Source organism: Triturus cristatus, chromosome 4_2 (assembly GCF_964204655.1).
Source record: "Triturus cristatus chromosome 4_2, aTriCri1.1, whole genome shotgun sequence".
NCBI lineage: Eukaryota > Metazoa > Chordata > Amphibia > Caudata > Salamandridae > Triturus > Triturus cristatus.
The window spans coordinates 992876062-992902557 of NC_140586.1; the positions used below are offsets into that span (position 1 = coordinate 992876062).

Below are 26496 nucleotides of genomic sequence, written 5' to 3' on the forward strand. Positions count from 1 at the left end.
CGCACTTTTACTATCCTTGTGGGATGCTTCACTCTTACTATCATTATGAGATGCTTCACTCTTACTATAATTGTGGGATGCCGCACTCTTACTATCACTGTGGGATGTTGCACTCTTACTATCACTGTGGGATGCCACACTCTTACTATCACTGTGGGATGCTGCACTCTTACTATCACTGTGGGATGTTGCACTCTTACTATTATTGTGGGATGCCGCACTCTTACTACCATTGTGGGATGCCGCACTCTTACTACCATTGTGGGATTTCACACTCTTACTATCATTGGGGGATGCTGCACTCTTACTATCATTGTGGGATGCTGCACTCTTACTATCATTGTGTGATGCCACACTCTTACTATCATTGTGGGATGTCACACTCTTACTATCATTGTGGGATGCTGCACTCTTACTATCATTGTGGGATGCCACACTCTTACTATTATTGTGGGATGCCACACTCTTACTATCATTGTGGGATGCCGCACTCTTACTATCGTTGTGGGATGCCGCACTCTTACTATTATTATCGGATGCTTCACTCTTTCTATCATTATGGGATGCTTCACTCTTACTATCATTGTGCGATGCCGCAGTCTTACTATTCTTGTGGGATGCCGCACTCTTACTATCACTGTTTGATGCCGCACTCTTACTATCATTGTGGGATGCTTCGCTCTTACTATCATTATGGGATGCTTCACTCTTACTATCATTATGGGATGCTTCACTCTTACTATCATTGTGGGATGCCGCACTCTTACTATCACTGTGGGATGCCGCACTCTTACTACAGTATCCTTGTGGGATGTCGCACTCTTACTATCCTTGTGGGATGTCGCACTTTTACTATCCTTGTGGGATGCTTCACTCTTTCTATCATTGTGGGAAGCTTCACTCTTACTATCATTATGGGATGCTTCACTCTTACTATCATTGTGGGATGCTTCACTCATACTATCATTATGGTATGCTTCACTCTTACTATCATTGTGGGATGCCGCACTCTTACTATCATTGTGGGATGCCGCACTCTTACTATCACTGTGGAATGCCGCACTCTAACTATCCTTGTTCGATGCCGCACTCTTACTGTCATTTTGGGATGTCGCACTCTTACTATCCTTGTGAGATGCTTCACTCTTACTATCATTGTGGGATGCCACACTCTTACTATCACTGTGGGATGCCGCACTCTTACTATCACTGTGGGATGCTGCACTCTTACTATCATTGTGGGATGCTTCACTCTTACTATCATTGTCGGATGCCACACTCTTACTATTTAGCTATAATTCAACTGAGCTTGAATAGACTGTGAATTTTATTACATTTTGCAGCTGTTTTTGCTCTATTTATTCATCTGTCTGTTATTCATTTGTATTGATATTTTCCCATTGTACATGTAGTGTTTTATCTAATGATTTGCAATAATTTTGATTAATCGTGCAAAAATAAAGAACCATGAACCTTTCAAACTTATGTATAATGTTGACACATTACCTGATTTTGCAACTCTTGCTTGATATCTGTCCACTTATGCTGTTTTCAGGTCCTGATGAGATCCGGTTGGTGAACGGCGCCACTCTCTGCTCTGGAAGAGTGGAGGTCAGGCACAATGGTGTGTGGGGGACGGTGTGTGATGATTCCTGGGATCTGAATGATGCTTCAGTTGTCTGCAGACAGCTCGGATGTATTTCAGCGGAAGAACATGAGTACAATCCAACATTCGGAAAGAGTTCTCTGCCTGTTGTCATGAGTAATGTCCAATGCAGAGGAGATGAGGCTGCTCTATGGAAGTGCCCACAACAAGGCTGGGAACACAATACCTGTCCTACAGGAAGGGACGCTGGGGTGAACTGCACAGGTAAGGAATGGAAACCAAGTGAAATAAAGTTATCTTTTCTCAAGAAATGTAATGAACGTACACTGTAAACACATATTTGAGTCTAGATGCAAAGTGAAAGATTGCAGCAAGCAATATACTCTGACTGCAATAACTACAGATGTAAGTTCTAGACTGGCTAACCCTCTGAAAACTCACAGATTCTCATCGAACTTAGAGGCAGCAGACACCCTGACACCGGCACTGTGGCACCGACTCTCATTTCTGCACAGAATAAACAGAGCACTCGCTTGCCAGCATCAACACACAGATTTGGCACTACTGAACAGCATTCTGCACATGGCTGCTAGATTTGTCTGGAAGTAGGGTTTTGGATATGCCAAGAAGAGTGGCGATTTGCTGTGTGTGCGTATGGTGGTTGTAGTGTGTGTGTTGCACGGTGCTACCAGGTCGGAGGAAATACCCTATAACCCCCGTGTAAGTGTGTGGATGAAAACCCACACAAGTTACTGAAAAGCCGAGTCCTGGGCACACGTTTAAATGATAAAAACAATGTTTGTTGAGGTTCTGAGCATTTGTAGAACTGTTATTAAAGTCCGCTGGTAAGTTTGCTGTTTTTGGGGCACTGAGAGAAGGATACAAATATGACGAGAGAGTCTGAGGGAGCGGTACACAAATAACAAACAGCAAAGCTTATTGTGGTGATGGGTGATGTGGGATAATTAGTGATAAAGCATTATACATCTTAACCAACCTAAGAAAGCAAAATACAGCATGCTGTACATGTAACATCAACAACAATAGAAAGGTAAACAGCACACAACTTAAATAGTGATATTCTGACCATACTCCATGATGAATATAGGCCCCAGCTAGGCCAGCAGGACACAAGGGTTCGCTCTCCTGCAAATGGTATCTACAAGGAAGTTGGCACGGAAACTGTAAAGTACAAAGACAAAGTTTATTAACCCTTAAGGGTGGTCCTACAATCCATACAACACCCTTCAGTATTGCATAGAGTAGCACAAAGAACTTGCATACACGGTCCCCTTTTATACACAACAGAGGGGTTCATAAGTGGGTGAATACAACATGAGGCAAAGAATATTACCTTTTATGGTCATTTTCGATACAGAATCAATATATGGGCGGAGCCAACACACTCCTTGAGCCCGCGAAAACATGGTCAAGCAAGGACTAACTGATAACAGATGTGGTCAAGTCTGGGCATGCGCCAGACGGACAAAGGAGCTATTTATAGACTGTTACTAGGCAGATTACAAAAGCAACTAACACGAAGGTAGGACTCTTCTCGTGCTACGCACGTGGAGGCATGACAATACAAAATGGAGTCCAGACTTTAGTCAACATAACGGGAGAAACTCGGTCCTGAAGGAGAATTCATGTCTTTAGTAAATGCTTACTCACATCGTTATTTCAATTTTCAACAGACGACCCTTTCAGCATTTACTGAAGACATCCGGTTTATTAGGATAATCATCGTATATATCAATTTTCATCATTTCTTCATCATTTCTTCTATTTCTTTAGTCAAATGTTTCTGGTAAGTGACATTGGCAATAGCTTTCTTATCAGGAATACAGAGTGACACACATAGGGAACAGAGTAAAGGACCACATTGGATACAAATGCAAACAAAATCGCTACAATAATACAGAGACCAGTTAAAACCTTCCATCCCCATGTGGTGATCAATGCCCAAAACCATCCAGAAAAGGTCCAAGTGCCGTTTTCTGTATGGATTTCAGCTGCAATTTTATGTAGTTTGTTAATAGCATTATAGACGGATGGCGTGTGATCAGGAATAAACACACAACAACTACTTCCGATAATTTTACAAGCTCCACCTCGGTCAGCTAACATAACATCTAACACCATACGATTCTGCAATGCAACAATTCTAGTAATTTGCAATTCTTCCGTAAGATTCCCAAGAGCAGCAGCGGTTTGATTTGTCACAGCCTCTACAACTCTTGTTAACCTTCGAACTTTCCTACTATTTAGGGCAGCTCCAACAAAGAAGAACAATCCCAAATTAAAATCAATATACTGCTGCAGGCTAGTATCGGTCTGATCCACGTCATCAATTGATAGAGTACGTTTATACCTATTTACAGTCACATTATTCAACAACTTCAAATCTTTATGATAAGATGCAGGTGCCAAAAATACAGGAGGTAATAGGAATGCTACATAACATACTCCAGACCAACCGGCTGGCAAGAGGTAATAACCTTTATTTCCACATACGAAGTATGTATTATGGGATGCTAAGAAGGTACTGTTATTCAACCCGTCGATATTTAAAATGGTGATGCAATCACTAACACCAACAGGAATATAACCCACACTCTGGACACACAGGTCCGCTTGAGCTTGTGCCACTTGAATCACAAATCGGTCTTTCCCCACAGTGTCTCTGGTGTTCGTGAAAATATAGGGAATCGATTCATTGTCCGGTCGATACTCTTCCCATTCCCAAATTGTCCCATTCGCTTGCGGATATCCATCTTTATCTTGATGACATTCCCTATTAAGTCTGAAAAGTAACCGTCCCACTGTAGGTTTCCGGGTAGCAAAAAGCAAAGTGTACCATGCTCTACAAGAGCCATTATGAGAAAAAGGAAGGGGTATGAACGGAGTTCCTCCTTTCTTCTGGTGAGCTGGCATCATGCCACATATCCAACAGTTCGTAGCATTGGTGGCAACATGCGTATGATGCAACATCTGGATGAAAGTGTTATTCAAATAAGACTGACGATGCTTCAACTCTTGATACGGTAGTGTATAAAAGTAGTGCTCCTCAGGCACTGGAGTAGTCAAAACAAGCAACTCTCGAGCAGGAGTCACATCCTCCACAAACCATGTGGTTATCCCAACAATAGCTACTGTAAACATAAAACCTGTTGCACAAAGGATTTTCTTTTTCTCCATGTCAGAATGAAAAATCAATATCTTCCTGAAACTAAAAGGTTGTCAGAACTCTTCCCCTTAGCCAGTGGTTGATTTCTTCACCAGCGGGCCAAGACGGGTGTCGCTACACTAATGCAGGGCTGATCCCCCCCCCTCCTGGGAAATACGATACTGCGGCAGGCGTGGTAACACCGCCCCCTCCTGGACACTAATGTGAACAGGCGGAATCACCATCTGTCCCACATCGGTATCTGAAATGGCCCACAAAGCACGAGGGAGAGTCGCTAACACAGCATCCTCTGCAACCACACACATCCGTTCAGACAGAGGGTGATTATCATTTAATATCACACGCACTCCAGCAGGGGAGCAGCGGATCGTAGCTCTGAAGTGCTTGAGCATATCAAGACCCATAATGTTGTCCGGCGTGTTCGGGGCAAGCAAAAACGGACAGGGTGCAGAAAAGGAATCAACCTGAAATGTAAGGGGTCGAGAAAGAGGGCTTCGGGAGAGTGTACCGTCAAACCCTACCGATGTAACCATTAAGCCAGATGGGGGAGCCCTCGGAACCAATTGTTTGGACAGCGCGCTACGAGTCGCTCCTGTATCCACTAGGAACTGATCAGTAGAACCCAAAACCTTCGCTGATACATAGGGACCCTTCTGATCGACCGGCACCTCAACTGATTCTAACCCCCATCCAAGGCATTCCTATGCATGCTATGAATCATGGTACCCAGAGTGGTCAGTCCCTGACACTTGATACTGGTTCTGTCGATCAAAGACATTAGGTCTACTTCGTTGCTGCCCGTTAGGTTCAAAACGAGCATGATCATTAGAATTCCCTCTAAAGTTCGACGAGCCCCCTCTACCTCTCGGTCCACCCTGATTATGCCCCTGACGCGATGCATACAGTGCCGGGCAATCTCTGGCCCAGTGTCCCGATTGTTTACAATACGCACATTGATTCCTATTTAAATCTGATCGACCCGAAGGAGAACCATAGAATCCTCCCCTACCTCTATTAACACCCCGACGGAGCGGACCATACACTTGCGCTAACATCACCTTCGTTTTTAAATCTTTCGACTTCTTCTCCTCCTGCCCCTTCGCTTCTTGTTCCTGACGCTCATAATACTGAGCTATAGTCAGGAGGGCTGTCGGGGACGCGGTGGACCAAGAACTTTCACTCGCTTTTAGACGAGCTGCTATTGCCGGTAATAAATTCGCCACATATTTATCAGCAAAGAGGTGTCGACCCGTATCATCCGTAAGTGACTGACCGCTAAAATCATGAAATGTCTCCTCAAAGCGCGTAAAGAAATCTGCAACTGACTCATCAACTTTCTGTTTACTCAAAGCTAACATGTTCCAGTCAATCTTTTTAGGGGGAATGATTGTTTTTAACTTGGTCAAAATAGCAGCGGGAAGATCCAAGATAATCTGAGGTGGTTTCTGCGCGGGCTTTCTCTCCCTATCCTCATCCACATATCCGGTGGTAGGATAAGCCCAAAGAACAGATCTATATCGGCTAAGGTCATAGTACAAGAATTCAAGGCCCCTTCGACTTCTTCGTAAAAGGCCGCTGGATTCTTGCGGGGATCAGGCAATGCATTCTTTAATGCCATAACATCAGCCCTATGCCAGGGAGTATAAACCCAATTGTACACAAAATATCCCTTAGCATCGGCGGAGGTAATATCCGAACTAGTTCCCGCTCCTTTAGGAGGAACATACAAAGGTGCCGCCTCTCGCATGGGTTCAGCATGCACTAGTTCGCCCTTATCTGACTGGGAGGAAGACGGCTGCTGGTCGTCCGCCTGCAAAGTCAAGCTCTCCTCCTCCTTGTTCCGGCGCGCTTTGTCCCGCAGTCGAAGCATCTCATCCCGTAGCGCAAACAGACGTCGGACCGCATCAGGCACCTGAGAGGGAGAGAAAGTACCATTACGCAATGCCTTAGCATCTAATACCACATCATCAGGCTCAAAAACTTCCGAATATTTCCGAAAGGCAGAAATCACTTCATCAGAAAAGTGTCCCAAAAAATACAACTTCTCTCTATCCTGCCACTTTTCCCAAGAATCCAACAACTCAGCAAGGGATAACTTGCCCTTAAGTGCACGAAAAGAAACTGTCCGAAGCTCACCCATTCGGTCAACCGATAACATGGACCGCGTGTCTACCTTATCCGAAGCCGATCCAGAATCCTGCGACCTCGGGGCGGACGCGCCAACATAAGGGGGCGGAGAGCGATCTAATAAATAAAAATCATCGTCAAGATTATTAAGGACAGGAGGAGGAGCCTAGCGCGCATCCAAGATGGTCACGTGAGCACAGGGCTCCCCGGACCCTCGCTGCTCGTCGGAATATATCCTGACTTTATCCTGACTTGGTTGACGGAATCTGGAAGAGGAATGCTGGCTGAACATTAAACTCCTTTTGGAAACCAAATCGGACCTGGGAATCCTGATCTATGGTGGTTTGAACTTTTGAGGCCCAACCGATGGCTGTGCCCGATGCGAGGGTGAACTGTGGAGCCGGGGCGTAGTTGAACAACAACGGCAGCGGGGCTGTGCCAGTGGTCGCTCCATCACTTTCGGTTTCACTTTTGGATCTCTGAGGGGCTGGACAGTGGAATTGCTTGGTGCGGCTGGGTTTTTACTTGGCCTTCGCTTGATGCCTTTGTCTCCGCCTGCCACCAGTGTGCCCAGTGACTTTGGTTCCCTCGCTACGCCAAATTGCGGTCTCTGGTGCGGCTCCTATCTGCTTTGCCTGTGCCCCTTCGACGCTTGATCGGAGGTCCCCTTTGGCGAGCGTGGTTCTCATGGGAGGCAGGGGGGACCCCGAGGGGCGTAAGACTAAGACATCCCTACGTGGGGGACTGGTCCAGACCAACAACATGGACCGCTACACTCAAGGCAAAGGGTCCCCTGGAGCGGCCGGTGTCCCCCCGGACGATGCCGGTGGTGGCCCGTCCGTTTCTCCGGACCTGTCCCTGCAGGACATCATGGGCGCCATTAACGGCATCAAGGAGACTATCGCCACGCAATACGAGGCTTTGGCCCGTAAAATCGACACGGTGGCCATTGATGTTACACTAATTCGGGCGGATCTCTCTAAGACCAACGAGAGGGTTCAATCGCTGGATGTGCGGACGTCCACCCTTGGTGCGGATGTGTCAGACCTGCAGACCACTCTCGGCGACCTCAAGTCGGCCAACGTTCAGATGGCCCGGCGGCTGGAGGACTTCGAGGGACGGGCTCGACGCAATAACATCCGCGTCGTAGGCGTTCCGGAGTCCTCCGATAACCGCCCGGTTGATCTCATGGTTGAGGAGCTCATCCTCAAACAGCTTGCCCCCGCTGGCCTGAGTAAGTTCTTTGCAGTGGAGCGGGCCCATCGAGTTCCGGGCGGTCGGCCGCGACCGGGGGCCCCCCCGAGGCCTATTGTTGCAAAACTTTTCTACTACAGAGACCGAGATGCGATCCTGCAGGCCTCACGAGTCCATGGCCCGGTCCGATATGAGAATTCGTCTATTAACTTTTTCCCGGACTTCACCCAACTTGTCCAGAAACAGCGGATGGGCTTTCAGGGGGTGAAGCGTCGTCTCCGAGACCTGGGTCTTAAGTACTCTATGGTTTTTCCTGCTAGGCTCCGAGTGGAACACGAAGATCGGACTACCTTTTTTGACTCTCCCGCGACTGTGAGTGACTGGCTGGACTCGCTGCCGGACCGGGGTGACCGGCCTGGGCCCTTTGCCGGTACCGAGGGTGGCGGGTCTCCTTCGGAGTGACTTTTGGTCCTTGACTTTGTCATTTTGTATTGTTCGGCTGGGTTCTACTTCTTTTGTGCATTTTGTTTCATAATGCTCTGTGTGGGGGGCGGTCGGGGACGAGTCCCTTTCCTCCTCCGGGGTCTTTTCGTAGAATGGGGTTTGTAGGGCGACAGGCACACTGCAAGTTGGGGTGGTTTTTTGTACCGCAGGGGTGCAGGGTGGGGGGAGTTGGATTTGGGGGGGGTTGGGGGGCGGGAGGGGTTGTTTTGATTTGTGTTTTTTGTTTTCAAGGCGAGGTATTGGTTCAGTTTCGGGTGTTGCGCTATCTGCTGGGGGACCCTTGATCTATTGGAGGGGATGGGGGGGGACGGGTAGAGGTTGATGTCCTGGAACGTCAACGGATTGGGGGACCGTATCAAACGGGGTGTTGTGCTGCAGTATCTGCGTCGTTTGACTCCTGAAGTGGTATTCCTACAAGAGACGCATTTGGTTGGTAATGTTTGCCATGCCATGAACAGGGGGGGTTACCGACTCGTGGCCCATTCTGGTTTCACCACGGGTTCTAGAGGGGTAGGCATTCTCCTACGATCATCACTTCCGTTAGAGATCACCAGGGTAGTCCAAGACGATAGAGGGCGCTATGTGGCTCTGACTGGGAGGTGGGAGGGGCGGTCCCTTTCCTTGGTCTCGGTCTATGTACCCCCGGGCCTCCAGAACTCCACCTTTTCAGACTTGGGTCATGTGCTGCTTGAGCTTCCTGATAGTCTTTTGCTTATGGGTGGGGACTTCAATTCGGTTGTCTCGGGTGACCGGGATCGCCACCCGCCCAGGGCCCTCCCTGCTGCACAGGCGTGGCTCGGCGGACTCTTGGAGACCTTCGGTCTGGTGGATTGTTGGAGGTTAACGCATCCGACACAGTGTCAGTACACATTCCACTCTGGGGCACATGGGAGTCTCTCCAGATTGGATTATTTTCTTATGCCCGCGGCCCAGGCTGCCCGGATTCGAGAGGTTAAGCATTTGGCCCGGGGTATTTCTGATCATTCCCCACTGTGGTTGCTTTTTGACACTGGGACGCGGTCCGCTGGGCGGATCGCTCCTATTAATCCTTGGTACCTGCGAGACCCCTCGATCCGTGATAGCCTGGTCAAGTCGATTGATCAATATTTCCTCGAGAATGAGGGGTCGGTGTTGTCCTCAGTGTCCCTGTGGGAAGCTTTCAAGGCAGTGCTCCGTGGGCAGGCCCTATCCCAGATAGTGGTGGCTAAGAAGGTTAAGAATGAGGCGGTGGTGACGCTAGAGACTGAGATATCGGGGCTGGAGGCAGCTTTGGAGACGGGTGTCACGCCGGATGGGCTCCATGCCCTCAGCCTGAAGCAGTTTGAATATAAGTCTCTTGTTACTGACGCTGCCAAGACCATGAATAGGGAGCAGCAGGGTAGGTTGTATGATGCCGGGGACAAGGCGGGTAAACTGATTGCTTGGCTGGATAAGAAGGAGAGAGTGAATCGTGTGGTCCCGGAGCTTCGGGTTTCGGATGGAGTGTGTGTGACTGAGCCTGGTGAGATTGTGGAGTGTTTTGCTGACCACCTCCGGGCGGTGTACTCCCCGGTGTCTGATAGAGATGAGGACGACTCCCGTCTTCTGCTGCGGGATGTTGCCCTGCCCGGCCTATCTGTCGAGGACCGTGAACAGATGGATGCCCCCTTGTCTGTCGAAGAGATTGCTACTGCGATTCGCTCCCTTCGCTCCGGTAAGGCTATGGGCCCCAACGGCCTGCCCATTGAACTCTATAAATTACGCCCGGATAAAATCGCGCCTTTCCTCCGTCGTATGTTTCAGGAGTCGCTCGAGAGGGGTTCCCTTCCCGCCGACCAGCGTCTGGCTACTATAGTCGTGATTCCCAAGGATGGTAAGCCACGAGACCGCTGTGCCTCATACAGGCCTATTTCCCTATTAAACGCCGAACCCAAAATCCTTGCCAAGGTCCTCGCCAATCGCTTGCTGAGCGTTATCTGTGATTTGATACATCCGGATCAATGCGGCTTCATCCCTCATCGGAACACCGCTCTCAACTTGCGGCGTCTGCACGGCGTCCTCGCCAGGGCGGAGTATCTCTCTGAACCGGCCATATTGGTTTCTTTAGACGCCACGATGGCCTTTGATACCATCGAGTGGCCGTTCCTCTGGGCTGTCTTGGCGAAGTTTGGCTTTGGGGAGGGATTTCTTAGCTGGGTGAAGCTTCTTTATGCTGGACCAATGGCTCAGGTTGTTGTCAATGGGCGGGTTTCTCAGCCTTTTGCTCTCTGGAGGGGTACTAGGCAGGGGTGCCCGTTGTCCCCTCTGCTCTTTGCTCTCGCCTTGGAACCGCTTGCTGCCTGGCTCCGTTGGGAGCCTTCGATCAGAGGGATCCGGTGGGCCCCGGGCTTCGAGGATCGGGTCTCATTGTACGCAGATGATATTCTCTTGTACCTCACCTCGCCGCGGCAGTCGCTTAATGTTCTCTTTGATGTCCTTACTTCCTTTGGGAGAAATTCTGGTCTGATAATTAACTGGTCCAAATCTTGCGTGTATCCCATCTCTGGTGACCTTCCTCTCTTGCCGCCCCGGCTTCCGATCCAAACATCTCCATCCGGCTTTAAATACCTGGGGGTGTACGTTTCGTTGGATCCGACGGTCTGCTATGAGCAGAACCTCCTGTCTCCACTCCGGCGTTTGAGGGTGGATACGGCTCGGTGGTGTAAGCTCCCCTTGTCTCCACTTGGTCGCGCGGCACTGTTTAAAATGATGTCCCTTCCCCGATTTCTCTATGCTCTCCAGAATTCCTTCGATGTCATTCCGGTGGCCTACTTTCGGGAAGTGGAGAGTTTGCAGCGGAGACTGGTTTGGGACGGGCGGGCGCGTACCGCCTTGGCAAAGCTTACTCTCCCCTGGTATGACGGGGGCATCGCGCTTCCTGACATTAGACGGTACTATTGGGCCTCCCAGCTGTCGGCCATTAACCATGCCACGTATGCTCCTGGTTTGAACCCGGCCTATGAGATGGATAAATTCCTGCTTCCCGGCGGTAACTATAACAGAGCGCTTTACTCTCGATCTGCTGGTAGGACCCTTACGGACCCTACTAGGATTGCGGTACGGGTGTGGAAGGCGGCGAATGTAGCGATGGGCTGGAGTGAGCGCTTAACGTGTGCTACTCCCTTATTTGCCTCAGACCGCTTGGGAAGCCTCTGGACAACGAAAGGCTTTGAGCACTGGGACACGATCGGCATTAGCAGAGTGGGGGACCTATGGGTTAAGGGCGCGGTTAAAACCTTTGCGGCGCTCCAGAGCGAGCACGAGCTTAGTGAAAGGGAGTTCTTCCGTTATGCCCAGGTTCGGCATGCCCTGCTCTCGGTCTTTGGGGAGGGGACCAAGGTCCCTGTTTCTTCGCCCCTCGAGGACCGCATACTCGACGGTCACGTTCCCGACAGTACTATCTCTCTGATATACAAAAAACTGATAAATAATCGGGCTGACCTCTTGGTGCGTCTTCGGGAGGTATGGACGGGAGATGGGGTTGAGTTGGACGATGAGGACTGGCAGTCTGCACTGTCATCCCCTAAGGAGGTTGCCATCCCGGCCCGTCTCCGGCTGGTCCAGCTTAAGATTCTCCATCGTGTTTACGTGACAGGTCCCCGTCTGGTCTCGATGGGGTTTTCTGAGGACGGGCTTTGTAAGCGTGGCTGCGGGCTCAGCGCTACCTTTCTCCACATCCTATGGGAGTGCCGTGAGGTGGCGGAATATTGGCGCCAGGTGCACGAGGTTATGAGACGAGTCACTGGGGTTGCTCTGTTGCCGGAGGTGCGTCGCTGTGTTCTGAATCTATGTGAGCCCAATGACTACAATGCGGCCCAGGCTCGGTCGGCGGCCCTGGGGAACATGATCGCAAAGAGAGATATAGCGCAGCTTTGGGGTTCCCAACGGCCTCCCACCGTGTCCGTATGGAAGGAGAACATGGACTGGTGCATGTTCAGGGAGAAGACTGTGTATGTGGCTCGTGGTAAACCGGGGGCATGGGGTAGAATCTGGGGGCAGTGGAATGCATATCGTGGGACTATCTGTGCTCCCCCCCTGGTGGATACGTCTGAGGTTGCTTTGTCCCCCTGATCCTTGAGGGTTCCTTGCTTATTTCGCACATCTGAGAATAGATTTGGTTCTCCCGTGCCCCCCCCTCCCTCTCAGTCCTCCTTCTCATTGACCACCCTCGGGTGGTCGGGTGCGGAGTCCCCCTGCTGTGGTTCGACGCCCATTTCATGTCGTTTCGCCTTGGTTTTTGTTTTTGTTGTTATTTATGTTAAAAGTGTGTATCCTGATTTCCCTTATGTGCAGTCTGATCTTCTGTAATGTAGCAGAGCCCCTGTGGGCCAGTCATTGTTTTTTGCACTTTTTGCTCTTTCTTGACTGCTAGCGGCCGGCCCAGGTGGTTGTAGGCCCGTGCTTGTACCCTTTTCCCTGCACAATAAAACTTTTTTCAAAAAAAAAAAAAAGATTATTAAGGACAGGATAAAGTGGCTGACGAACAGCATATTGACCCGAGACTTGCAGCCTACGCTCTTTCTCTTGTCTCTCCGCCTGTTCTTTTTCCTCCCGACGCTTCGCTTCCTGTGCCCGCACATGATCATTCTTCCGTTGCTCTTTATCAAACAGCGCTTTCTCACGTTTCTCACGCTCACGCACTTCCTTCACCCATAACCGGACACACTCAAACATATCTTGACGAGCACGCCGTTTACACATACACTGTTCCACATACTCAATCTTACGCATATCAAACGATCCATACAAAGGCCATCGTAACTCAGGATCCCTTTTGGTGTATTTCCTCCATACTGTGCTGTACATTATGGAAGAAAGACCATGCTTCACATACATATCCCTATTAGGAGTCCCCTCTGGGGGAGCTGGAGCAGATTCCTCGAGGTTTAACCGGTTTCCAAAGCAGCAGCACCACTTACGGAGTGCGCTAAAAGCAGGCATGCTCAAAAATAATGCAAAATATGCAGTATTATCAAAAATGGCACTTAAACGTTGTGCCGTTCAAATTTACACAGCTCCGGAGAAATATCTCCACATTACCTGCCTATATGTGTTGCAACGCATATATTCTCACAATAATCAATACAAGATATGACCGGTCATCACAAATCAAACACAAATAGCCAACCCAGGCTTCAAAACTCGGAGCAAGTACCGTACAACGGTTCTTACCAATCAAGAGTGTCCAGATTCCAACTGCCAAGCTCCAAAATTCGCCCAAACGGCTGTCACGGCAGAACCGACAGAAGAGGTCTCAGTCGAGGACCGGCGCCACCCAGATGGTCAGCTCGGAAGGGAAGGAAGAAAACCTCGGGATGCCAGGACTAAAGTGCCTCTGGCAGTGATCACATCCCCGGCCAAATTCCTCACCTTCGTCACGACCAGTCCTTCGAGCATCCGAGTCGCCGATGAGCCCCACGTGACGGGCGCCAATTGATGAATATAGGCCCCAGCTAGGCCAGCAGGACACAAGGGTTCGCTCTCCTGCAAATGGTATCTACAAGGAAGTTGGCACGGAAACTGTAAAGTACAAAGACAAAGTTTATTAACCCTTAAGGGTGGTCCTACAATCCATACAACACCCTTCAGTATTGCATAGAGTAGCACAAAGAACTTGCATACACGGTCCCCTTTTATACACAACAGAGGGGTTCATAAGTGGGTGGATACAACATGAGGCAAAGAATATTACCTTTTATGGTCATTTTCGATACAGAATCAATATATGGGCGGAGCCAACACACTCCTTGAGCCCGCGAAAACATGGTCAAGCAAGGACTAACTGATAACAGATGTGGTCAAGTCTGGGCATGCGCCAGACGGACAAAGGAGCTATTTATAGACTGTTACTAGGCAGATTACAAAAGCAACTAACACGAAGGTAGGACTCTTCTCGTGCTACGCACGTGGAGGCATGACAAAACAAAATGGAGTCCAGACTTTAGTCAACATAACGGGAGAAACTCGGTCCTGAAGGAGAATTCATGTCTTTAGTAAATGCTTACTCACATCGTTATTTCAATTTTCAACACTCCAGACCACAATTGGAAATGGAGTAGTTATCGCTGCAGGATATTATAGCGCCGTCTGAAGGAAAAGGGTCAAGACAGTGACTGAATCATAGAGGTAAACGGTTAACAGGATAAGGGGGACAGACAGAGAGTGAGGCAAATTCGGCGGGAAAGAAGACTACCTGAAAGGGGTACGTAGAAGTTGTTGAAAAAGGAGTTCTCACTGCTCTGCCGGTGATAATTCCAACCCGGCTGATCTGGGTAAAGAGAATGGTGATGAACTCCTGTTTCATCTGTTTGTACAATGCCATTTAGCTGTCACAAACCCTGCTTTTTGATACATCACATGGTTTGCGACTGCTAAATAGTTTTTACAAATGTACTAAACTCATTTAGCGATTATGTGTTTAGAAATACATTACGAATCACAATTTGGAAGGGGTGTGTTTATAGCACCCCTTCAAAATTTCAATTCACAATCCTATATATCAATGATTTACCTTCAGTCATCTGCACAGGTAGTGACATCACAGGATTTCCCGTCATCCAACTGCAAGGAAGTGATATTAGTGGATTTCCTATAATTTATCTGCACATAAATGAACATCACTGGATTTCCCAGCATTATTCTGCAAAGAAAGTGACATCACTGTTTTCCCACCAAAGGTGTCTTTAAAGGAAGCAGCCAAGCAAGGAAAGTAATTTCCCATCATCCATCTGCACATGAAGTGATCTTAGTTGATTTACCATCATCCATCTGCCCAGGAAGTAACATGACTGGCTTCCTGTCAAACTGTCTTCACGTAATGGAGGCTGTAACGCAGACGTGCTGTGCCGAAAGCATGTCAAAGCCAAGCCTATCTCAAGGACCCCTAACCTTCCTCCCACCCTCCTCCCCCATCGCCACCCCACCATGCCTGAGCCCTGGTCATATCTACCAGTGCTGCTGCTGAGCTTCGCCACCCAACACTGAAGGTGCATTCTGCTGCACCATCTGCCGTTTCACAGACACACTCGCACACCCATCTCACTCCTCCCTCACACCTCACAAACCCAACATACTCAAGACATGCCCAAACATACCTGACCCCCCTACTACACCACACCACACCGCTCCATATCCTTCATACTTTTCAACATTTGCTCCCTCACTAAACACACCAACGAAATGTTGGATCTGTTACACAAGCACTCACCAGACCTTCTCTTTCAGACGAAACCTTTTTAACTTCATCGTCTGCTCACGTTATTGCCATGGCAGTCCCCCTGGATATGAGGTAATTCAGTTTTAACTCCATTTTGTATTCTGTCGCCATTTTGTTGCCCTCACTCAGGCAGCTTGGTAAACCGAGTGTTTTTGCCCTTTGTACTGCCACGTGTCAAATAACCTTCCCTTCCTTGTTGTGAAGCCAATTCCAGGAACTAGCCAGACTGGCTAAATCCCTCCCTATACTGACTAATCCTTGTCCCAACTCTTTGTTGGCCTTCAGTATTCTTTCTCCGCATTATCCTATTTTGCAAGTTGTCCTTTGAAGCACACAAACATGTCCTGCCGTTACTGATTGACCTATAGGTGCTGTCATTGATTGACTTATGGGGTTGGGCAAAAACACGACTCAAGGGGGACGTTCTGGTTACATGATGCCTTGTTTTCAATTTTTTCCTATTGGCTAATATTTGGCAGATCTTGTATGTCCATATTGACATTTTGCATGCTTGCATGAGCCAGGACTGCCCCTTTCTTTTATGCTGAGTATGTAACCCTCACATATATAAGGCCCCAGTGTTCTGTTCTCTTTGGACTGCCTCATTCAGTTGCTGCAGCTTCTGGGTGACGTAGTCACACTCATTTTGAGTTTAATAAAGATGTTCTTTTATATTTCAGTTTCTGTGCCAACTTCTTTTTTTTGTTAGTTTAACCCTGAGAAGGAGTTTTGAATTTCTTCAATTGGTGCCCTCTGTGAGGCTCATCAGGAGTGGCTATCTGAGGGAGCGATCTTGTCAGGAGACTGAAATCTACTGAGGAGGACAGGAAAGGACTCTACTAAGGAGGTACTCTGTGCACCGAGATTCTGGGGATTCTTTGTCTCTGCAGCCCGGTATATTTCTGATCTTCCTGATTTTGATCCTCCACATGATATCACTCCTGACTGAGAACTTTTTTTTGGCGTGAGTATTCTAAAAAAGACCGTTAGGTCATTCAGAACTTGGCAGTTAGAATTTGGACAACCTTTTTATTGGTAAGAGTCGTTATGAATTTGTGTTGGCCAATTTTGGATTTGTATTGGATTGATATGCAAATTGCTATTTGTGTAGGCAGGTCATGAGGAGATTTTTCTCTATTTTGTATAAAATTTGAACGTTGTAACGTACGGAGAGTACCTTAAGCACTACTTTGATTATAAATACTTGCATATTCTGCAGTATTTTTTTGTCTGAAATGAGCTCAATGTGTGTTTGTGGTTTTTCTTGATGTTTTCAGTCTGTTAAGCAAAATGTCAGTTAATTAATATTAAGTAGAAATTAAATAAAAATCCAGAAATGAACCATGTGATATGCTAAATAGCTATATGTTGCTATATAATTTATAGAGTAAGCAACTATGCACATGTACAAACTGTTAAATGCTTCAAAAAATAAAATTAAAATGTACATTCACTAGGAATACAATGGCCTCAAAAAAAACGAAATTGTGAGTTTTGTAGAAAAATAAACTTATAGTATTTTTTACCTACATACATTGTATTAGATATTAACAGGCAAACACTTCAGCTGAAGTACATTTTTGCTGAACTCAAACGCAACACGCATTGATATGTCTTAGTTTGAAAAAGACTGCCACCGTGCTCATGTTACAACACTGAGAGACAAGCTTTTATTGTCGCTAAGCAAGCAGCTCTAATAGAAAGGAATGTTTACTCAGCCAGGACTTCGCCCTCAGTTGAACACGGGTGAAACTTTGCATTTCAAAATGTTGTTTTAAAAAGGTTCCAAAACTAAGGTTCATTATTTTGTATTACAGGAAGACATTTAAATTAAGGGTTTCCTCTCTTTAAGCATTTTTATAAGAATATTTTTCGATATTTGGTGAATAAATGTTTTTTGTCATGTTTTAAGTTAGGCTTCTGTGCTTAGGCTTATAAATGAATGCATCTAAAATGATAGGCAAGGGATGCAGCTTGCTTTTATATGTGAAATTATCAAAAATGATTGGGTTTATCAAAAATAATTATTAATTATGAAAAATAATTATTAAAAATAGGTGCTTCTAAATATTTTTTTTTTACTATTTTTTACTATTTATACAGCTTAATACTCATACTGTGACCTCCTAGCATTATAATTTAATTTAAGTTGTGTTGTACTGCATAGTAAGGACATTTGTATATGGAATTTCACTTGGCGCAGGCTTAAAAAAACTCATTTTTCTAAAGGATTTGCAAGAGATATGTCTAATGTCCAATATCTGCAATCTGTAAAGAACATTCTGAGGATGATTAATATGTAGCAGAATTATAGGATATTTATTTTTAAGTGCCCCAAATAGCAAAGTCAGAATTGGGTAAAATAGACTATTTAACAGCATTCTTGCCCTTTACAATAGCTTTAAAGTGCCTTAGGCTTCAGTAAATGCATACATTTAGGTATAATACAAATTTGCAGGTTGTTCCCATTTGGGGTTGCTTTTAATGTCTCAGTGAGCCAATGTGCCCAGTGCAGAGGTTTGGGTTTAATATCAAGATTGAAGGTTCTAACTCTAGCTAGACCTACTGAGACGTTCATCCTTTTACGGTTGATGAACTAAGTACCGTTGCATAGGGTAGTAACAAACATTTGTTCTAAAGCTAGTATGTTATGTTATTATGTTCTGTGAGTTATTCACAGTAAATGTTTTAATAATTTAAGATTAGAAATAAATTGTAGCCCCTAAAAGAAGTAATATATATAACATGTGTTTTTAAAAAGGGTTAATTATTGCAGGTTAGGAAGAGTTAGGAAGGTTTTTTTGTCTGTGACAAGCTTCAGGGTGAGGAGAGGGACAGGGCTGAGGAGCGCAGAACGCGAGGCAGATTTTGACCTCGAGGTCAGTAAGGTGGGAGTTAGGAGTGAGTGTAAACAGATGGAGAAACCATTGCTTGGAAAAGCTTCTCTGACAAGAAGACATTAATGCTTGCACACTATAGGAACCTTGAACAGTGGCGGGGACCAGGAATGCTGGCAGAGGCTGGATAGCAGCCCAGAAAGTTCTGCTGAGGTGTTATTCTTAGCTCTTGGAGGACTGTGCAAGGTCGAGAAGTGCATTCCTGCATGGCCTCGCTCAAAGCAGGGCCTCAAAGGGGGGTGATACATTCATATTTTTGCTTTTGAAAATACTGTCCATGTAGTTGCCTTAATTTAAGATGGTTGGTTACAATTGATATTTTGTGTGTTATGTGAAGTATCAGCAGTAGGTTGAAACAAGATGATTTTTTTTTGTATGACTTCTTTGAGAACAAAACAAAATGTTTGTGTGTTTTCCATGTTTTTGCATTTTGTCCTTCTATGAATTGTTCCTGCTGGTCAGAAGCGACACAGTAAGTTATATTTGACAGCCGGTCACCACTAACTGGTGACCAGCTGTCAAACGGAGGGTTAGGAAAGTAAAAAAGTGTAATTTTCATTTTAAGCCTGACAAATTAGGCAGGACCAAATATTGGGTTTTGGGCTGCAGGTTCATTGTGCATAAAGTACATGACATGGTGTTGTGAGGAACTGGAACATTAGCTGAGTGTCAGGATTGCGGCACCAAATCTCCTCGCAGAGGGAAAATGATGCTTAATACCCTTGCCCTACCTCTGGAACCCACTGCGTAAAAGCAGCTGCTCCAGATGGGGGGAAAGGGGAATGGGACAGAGAAGAGACACTCGTGCCGGCCTGGACTCCCTCTTCGGCCTGGAGAAGATATTTGGAGGATACCTAATGCACAGAGGGGAACGTTTTCAATTCTGCACCTCAGTTACTTCTGGATCTCTTGCTATTCACATTCCCCCTTTATCCTTCCTACCAGGTTCCTGCAGGAGTTTCAGCCTCTCTTCTTTGACCAGTTGTCCACTTCAGATGTGTATAGTAGAGGACCTAAGGCACAGAGAAATAGAGTTTGCAGGTAAACTGATCCTATTCTATGCCACACACTCTCTCTCTACCTGCCCAACTCCTCCCTCTCTCTCCCGCTCTCACTCTCTCTTACCTATTACTCTGGTCTTTCTTATCTTTTACCTCAATTTGATTAGTTGTTAGATATTGTCCAAATGATGATTTGAACAATTCTTAGTCTTTACCATTGGTTCATCACCATTAGTTCAATAGGTTGCACTGCTTCACTTTCAGGTGCCGCGCAAAAGGGGACAGGGAAAGGATAACGGTGAAGGAAAGAATAGGAAAAGCGCAAGGGAGGCAAAGTACAGTAAAAGCAGGCTCGAGTGCTTCAAAATCCAGAAATCACGGCAATTGGGCAAAAATACACAGCCGCCTACAATCTTGTGCTTACTTGCTGTCTGTTAATATAATCAGGTTTCAGATTGTCTTCAGTCTCCTTCTCTCGACGGTAAGCCTACCGGAGTAAAGGAGACACAATATTACCTCTTTCTCTGCTGTTTCTTGTTCTGTCGAGTTTCAGTAATTTCTAGTTGCCACTTTTCTCTGAAAAGTATTTGAGTCAGTGAAGAGGGGACTGACTAAATTCTCTTGACTCTTAACTCAGAACTCTACGCTCACTGAGAGTGAGAAGGGAAGCAATGGTTACCTACGCGACAGTACTCGCGAAGGTTCTAATTACATGCGCACTGACAGTAATTCTATGGAGACTTCAGGTACACGACTTCTCTCTGACTCAGGTAAATTGAAGTGCACGGTAGAACGTGCTTCCACAGCGCGCAAAGTTTCACTTCCCGCGAGACCTTAGAAAATCACAGTACAAGGGTAAACAAGGCGGCCATCTTGTAACGGTCGATCTTTAATGCACAGTAGTCCAGCAATTAAAGAGAGAGGGTTTCACAACGACTCGACATCTTCTCTTAGTTGGATTATTTAGAGTGATGACATTCACGTTGTTCCTGACAGTACCCCCTCTCAAGGACCGATTCATCGGTCACGGTTTCGAAGGATGCTGGGCATGAAATCGTTGTATCAATTTGGGAGCATGAACATTCTCAGCCAGTTCCCAATATCTTTCTTCTGGTCCGTAACCTTTCCAATCAATCAAGTACAATAAACTCCGCCTACGCTAGGGGTGGGCGGAATTTGCGAAATCCACTTTCGCAAATTATCGCGAAAATGTTAAAAATTATCGCAAACACGCGGAAATATCGCGAAGATGCGGAAGTTTTTTTCCCGCATGTTCGCGAGATTTTCTGCATGGTTGGGGCTCGCCAACTTACCCATGTGGTTGCTCGCGGGCACGGCCATCTTGTTTTCAGTCGTCTCGCGGTGCATGATCGTGAGAAGAAAGACGTGATCGCGCGACGCATGACGTCACTGCGGGCGCGAACTGTTGTGAGACAGCACAAATGGCTAAAAACAATACAACATCTCATGGAGAACGCGACCGGATCAAGAAAACTTGTCGGCGAATGCAGGGATTCAGGTAAGGCGATCGCGCACGCGAGAGAATGTATTATTTTACAGCGCGAGCAAGAAACAAATTATCGGCAAGCTGCGGAATGCGGAAATTTTGACATTTTCGCGCTCTCCGCGGAACGCGAAAATGTCAAATTATCGCAATTTCCGCGAACGGAACGAAATTTTCGCCCAGGCCTACCCTACGCCTCTTTGAATCTAGCACTCCTTTTACTTCATACTCTAAGTGCTCATCCATCATCAAAGGGGGTGGGGGTTTAACTAATCTGAGATTAGAAGCTGTCTTCTTCAAAAGAGACACATGGAACACAGGATGAATCCCTAGCTGAGAAGGCAATTTAAGTTTGACAGTGACTGGACCTAGAACGTGCTCAATTGAAAATGGGCCTATGAAAGGAAGTTGAAATTTTCTTTTTCCCTTCAGTCTAAGATGTCGTGAAGGCAACCATACCGAATCCCCCACCTGATACTTGGGTGCCTTTCTCCTGTGTTTATCTGCCTGTCTCTTGTAACCCTCCTTTGCCTTTGATAGATTGGACTCCGCAGACTTACGAGCAGAATTTAAGTCTGCCAATAGGTTGCTGACTGCTGGGACCCCAAAATCTCCTTGGCTACAGAAACGATTTGGATGCCGCCCATAGTTGAGAAAGAAGGGAGAATATCCTGTGGAAACATTTTTGGCATTGTTATGTGCAAACTCTGCCATCCAAAGCAATTCAGACCAATCACCACCCCGATCCAGAAGAAACAGACGTAAATACTGTTCCAACTCTTGATTCACCCTCTCCGTCTGGCCATCTGTCTCTGGGTGATAACTGGTGGAATGTCTGACCTCCACTCCTAACCCTTTCATAAAGGCCTTCCAAAAATGGGACACAAATTGGGAACCCCGGTCGGAAATCACTATCCTTGGAACACCATGAATCTTCACTATGTTTTCTCAAATGAGTCTAGCTAGATCTGCAGCTGAAGGAACCCCTTTAACAGGAATAAAATGACTCATCTTGGTAAAGGCGTCAACTACTACTAATATGGTGTTATACCCTTTACTCAGTGGAAGATCTACAATCACATCCATAGTAATAGTATGCCAAGTTTGAGTGGGTATAGACAAGGGTTGCAGATATCCTTGAGGAGCCTGTCTACTCGGTTTTCCTCTGGCACAGAGTTCACAAGCTTCCACATACTTTTTAATCTGAGACTTCATGTTGGGCCACCAAAAGTGTCTCGGAATAAGGTCTATGGTTTTCAAAGTTCCTTTATGGCCTGCTAGAGGATAATCATGACAGTCTTTCAACACTTGTTCTTGGATTTTAGTAGTGGGTAAGTAAAGGGCTCCATTCCGATATGGCAAAGAATCCTTGATGACTCTGCCTTCTTCTTGGCTAACCCACGTAGCCATCTCTGCCGCTGACATCTGTCTTCCGACTTCTTCTTTGTACTCAGCCACAGACAAGGTGCATGCAAACTTGGATTCTGGAATAATGGGCTGCGTTATAACGGCATGGTCAGTGCTTTCTGTCTGAATTCTGGACAAGGCATCCGCCTTCCCGTTTTTATTTCCTGGGCGATATGTAATTACAAAATCAAAATCTGCGAAGTAAAGGGACCATCGCAGCTGACGCGGAGTTAAAGTTCTCGCAGACTTGAGGAATTGAAGATTTTTATGATCAGTATACACTGTGATGGTGTGCCGAGCCCCGAGTAAATGATGCCTCGACTCTCCAAAAGAGTCTTTTACTGCCAACAGTTCCTTTTCGGCAATTGTATAATTTATTTCGGCAGGATTTAATTTTCGAGAGTGATATGCCACTGGATATAGCTGCCCCGTTGATTTGTGACATTGGGACAGGACTCCCCCTACAGCTTGGTCTGAAGCGTCGGCTTCTACGAAGAAAGTTTCTGTTGGATCTGCATGAATCAAGATGAGCGCTGTCGTGAAAATGTTTTTAAGGAATTTAAAAGCTTGTTCCGCCTCTTCTGACCAATGAAACTTTACTCCTTTCTTGAGTAGTTTGGTAATTGGAATAATTTTCTGAGAAAATCCCTGGATAAATCGTCGATAGAAATTAGCGAAACTCAAAAATCGTTGAATTTCTCTTACATCTCTTGGTGAGGGCCAATCTGCTACTGCTTGCACCTTTTTCTTTTCCATAGTAATGCCTCCTGGCGATACGATAGCACAAATCTCAAGAATTCCACAGTCTGTACACTGAAAGCACACTTTTCCAATTTTACATATAATTTGTGCTTTGGTAGTCTTTCAAGAATCGTTTTAACATGGTGAGTATGTTCCTGAGGATCCTGAGAGTATATTAAGATGTCATCCAAATATACTACAGTGATTTGATCAACCAAACCGCCCATGATGTCATTAATAAAGTGCTGAAAAGCCGCCGGGGCATTACATAAACCAAATGGCATCACTTGGTACTCAAAGGACCCATACTTGGTCCTAAAGGCTGTCTTCCATTCGTGACCTTCTTTCATGCGAATGAGATGGTACGCCCCACGAAGGTCCAATTTGGTGAAGATCTTTGCATCTTTCAACTGATCTAAAAGGTCCGAAATCAAAGGTAGTGGATAGCGGTTCTTAACCGTGACTCGATTGATGGCTCGATAGTCGATGCACGTCCTAAGAGATCCCTCCTTCTTAGGAATAAAAAAAAGTGGTGAAGACACTGGAGACTGGGATGGTCCATTAGCCAGGTAACGGTCAAGGTATTCTTTGAGATAGCCGTTCTCGGCCTCCGTCAAATCATAAATCCGACTACAAGGTAGCGTGGCTCCTGGCTCAAGATCGATGACACAGTCATAAAAACGATGTGGTGGGAGCCTCTCTGCCTCTTGCTCGCTGAAAACTTCTTGGAATTCCTGGTACTCAATTGGAATTTCTAAGGTATGGACCGCTACAATAGATTCCCCACTAAAAGATAATAAAGTGGATAACAAAGGTTCCAGAGCATGAGTAGGACCAGTGAAACAGTTTTCAGCACAAAATGATGAATCCATATCGACTGTTCGATCTTCCCAATTAATTGTAGGATTATGCAAGGAAAGCCAAGGAAGCCCCAAAATGATTTGGAATTGTGGAGCATCAATCAAGTTAAACTGAATGAGCTCATGATGTCCGTTTGACTGAATTAATTCCAGCTTTTCAGTGTGATGGGTAATCGGTCCAGAAGAGAGATTAGTTCCGTCGACTGCTCGAACTGATTCTTTACATTCTTTACGTATTGCCTGGATTCCCATCTTTTTGGCGTATTTGATATCGCAGAATTTGCCAGTGGCTCCAGAATCAATCATGATTGCCACCCCTGAAATCTCTTGTTCACGAAACTTTAAGACCATGGGTAATATCAAATGCGGGGTCTGAGTCTGAAGAATGTTCATTATGTGATGGATCTTTGGAGTCGGCGCTTCAACTTCCCCCATCTGAGCGACTCCGCCTACAGATGGTTTTGCAAGTTTCCCGAATTGGAAACTTTAGGCTTTTTTGGACACTCTCTCACAAAATGCCCGCTCCTCCACAATACATACACAACTTCTTCACCCTCCTTTGTTCCTTCTCTTCCTTGCTGAGGGGGCCACAAATTGACCCAATCTGCATTGGTTCGCTTTCGGCCATGCCACTCGAAGATTTGCTAGCTTCAGATCTTGTTCGATCATATCGTGGGACATTCCAACGATAATCTTTGGCCTTCTTTTATCCTCTTCTCTGCGAGCTTCTAAAGTCGATCTCTAGAACCAAATCCACTAATTCTGAATATTCAGTGGGTCGATTTGGAATCTGTGCTAAAGTGTCTTTGATATCATCTCACAACCCCCGATAGAATAAGGCTGCTCGTTTCTCCTCTGGCCAGTTTGTCTCTATCAGCAATTTATTGAACTGCGTCAAATATGTGATTAAATCCCTGCTCCCTTGGCGCAATTCTAATAACTCATTATCTGTAGCTTGGGACACTCTATCAAAAATTCTCAGAAATTCTGCCTTGAAATTTTCCAAATTATACAAATTATACAAAAAAGGATGATCTCGGGCAACCAAGGGCATGGCCCAATTTGCCGCATCCCCCCCCAGGTAGGATAAGATAAAGACTACCCGTGACTGGGCATCTGGGAAGAGATTCGCACAACACATGAAGTGTAAGGAACATTGAGTGAGAAAAAGCTGGGCCTTTTGAGGGTCTCCACTATATCTTTCTTGGGGAGCTAAAGGAATAATGGGAGAAACTGAATGAACCACTTGTGCTACTGTGTGAGGATCTTGTTGGGGGAGTGAACTACTTGAAAACCTTTGAGCGGACGACGCTTCGGCAGACATCTCACTGACTCTCTGGGATAATTGAATGGTTTCCTGTCTAGAAGATATTATGTCTTGTTTCAAACTCTTGTTCTCTTCACTTAAGACCCCTAGGTCTAGCAGAATTCCCTCCAGCATTTCTCCCAAAGCTTTTAAACTAAACCCCTCCGTCATTCCGCCCGGGCGAAGAACACTCTGTGGGCACTTCAATCTGTCAGGAGTGCGGCACCAAATCTCCTCGCAGAGGCAGAACGACGCTTAATTCCCTTGCCCTACCTCCGGAACCCAATGCGTGAAAGCAGCTGCTCCAGATGGGGGGAAAAGGGAATGGGACAGAGAAGACGCTGGTGGCAGCGCGGCCATTATCCTTCTGGACCTCAGTGCCGCCTTCGATACAGTAAGTCATCACCTGTTGCTGTCGCGACTCCAAAATATCGGAGTAACCGGGAAAGCCTTGGAATGGATGAGATCCTTCCTTGAGGAAAGATATTTTCAAGTGTTTGATGGAAACAACTGCTCCCGCCTTTTTCCGTTACAGTGTGGGGTTCCACAGGGGTCATCCCTTAGCCCCACACTGTTTAACGTTTACATGGCCCCGTTGGCGGAATTAGTAACTCCGTTTGGCATCCAGCTAATAAGCTACGCGGACGACACCCAGTTGGTGTTTTCCCTGCAGCAAACAGATGCCCCCCCGAACAACCTAGCCAATTGTTTGGAGGTGGTGGTAAATTGGATGCACGTGTCTCAGCTCAGACTCAATGCAGGAAAAACTGAGCTGATGCTCCTGGGGAAACAGGACATTCCCGAAAGCCTAACTTGGCCGGCGTGCATGGGTGCCAGACCATCGCCCAAGCCGGAAATAAAGAGTTTAGGCTTTTGGCTTGACAACGCCCTGTCTTTCGGTATGCAGGCCAGAAAGACGTCTGCAGTC

At 46.4% G+C, this 26496-nt stretch overlaps 1 protein-coding gene across 2 annotated transcripts in view; it reads left to right on the forward strand.

Moving 5' to 3' along the window:
- LOC146839242 (CD5 antigen-like) overlaps positions 1–26496 on the forward strand; it is a 357744-nt gene that overhangs the window by 157908 nt on the left and 173340 nt on the right. For both annotated transcript variants that reach the window (XM_085603263.1, XM_085603264.1), the window contains exon 4: positions 1556–1870. In XM_085603263.1, coding sequence (XP_085459389.1) covers positions 1556–1870 — 315 coding nt within the window. The remainder of the gene's footprint in view (positions 1–1555; positions 1871–26496) is intronic.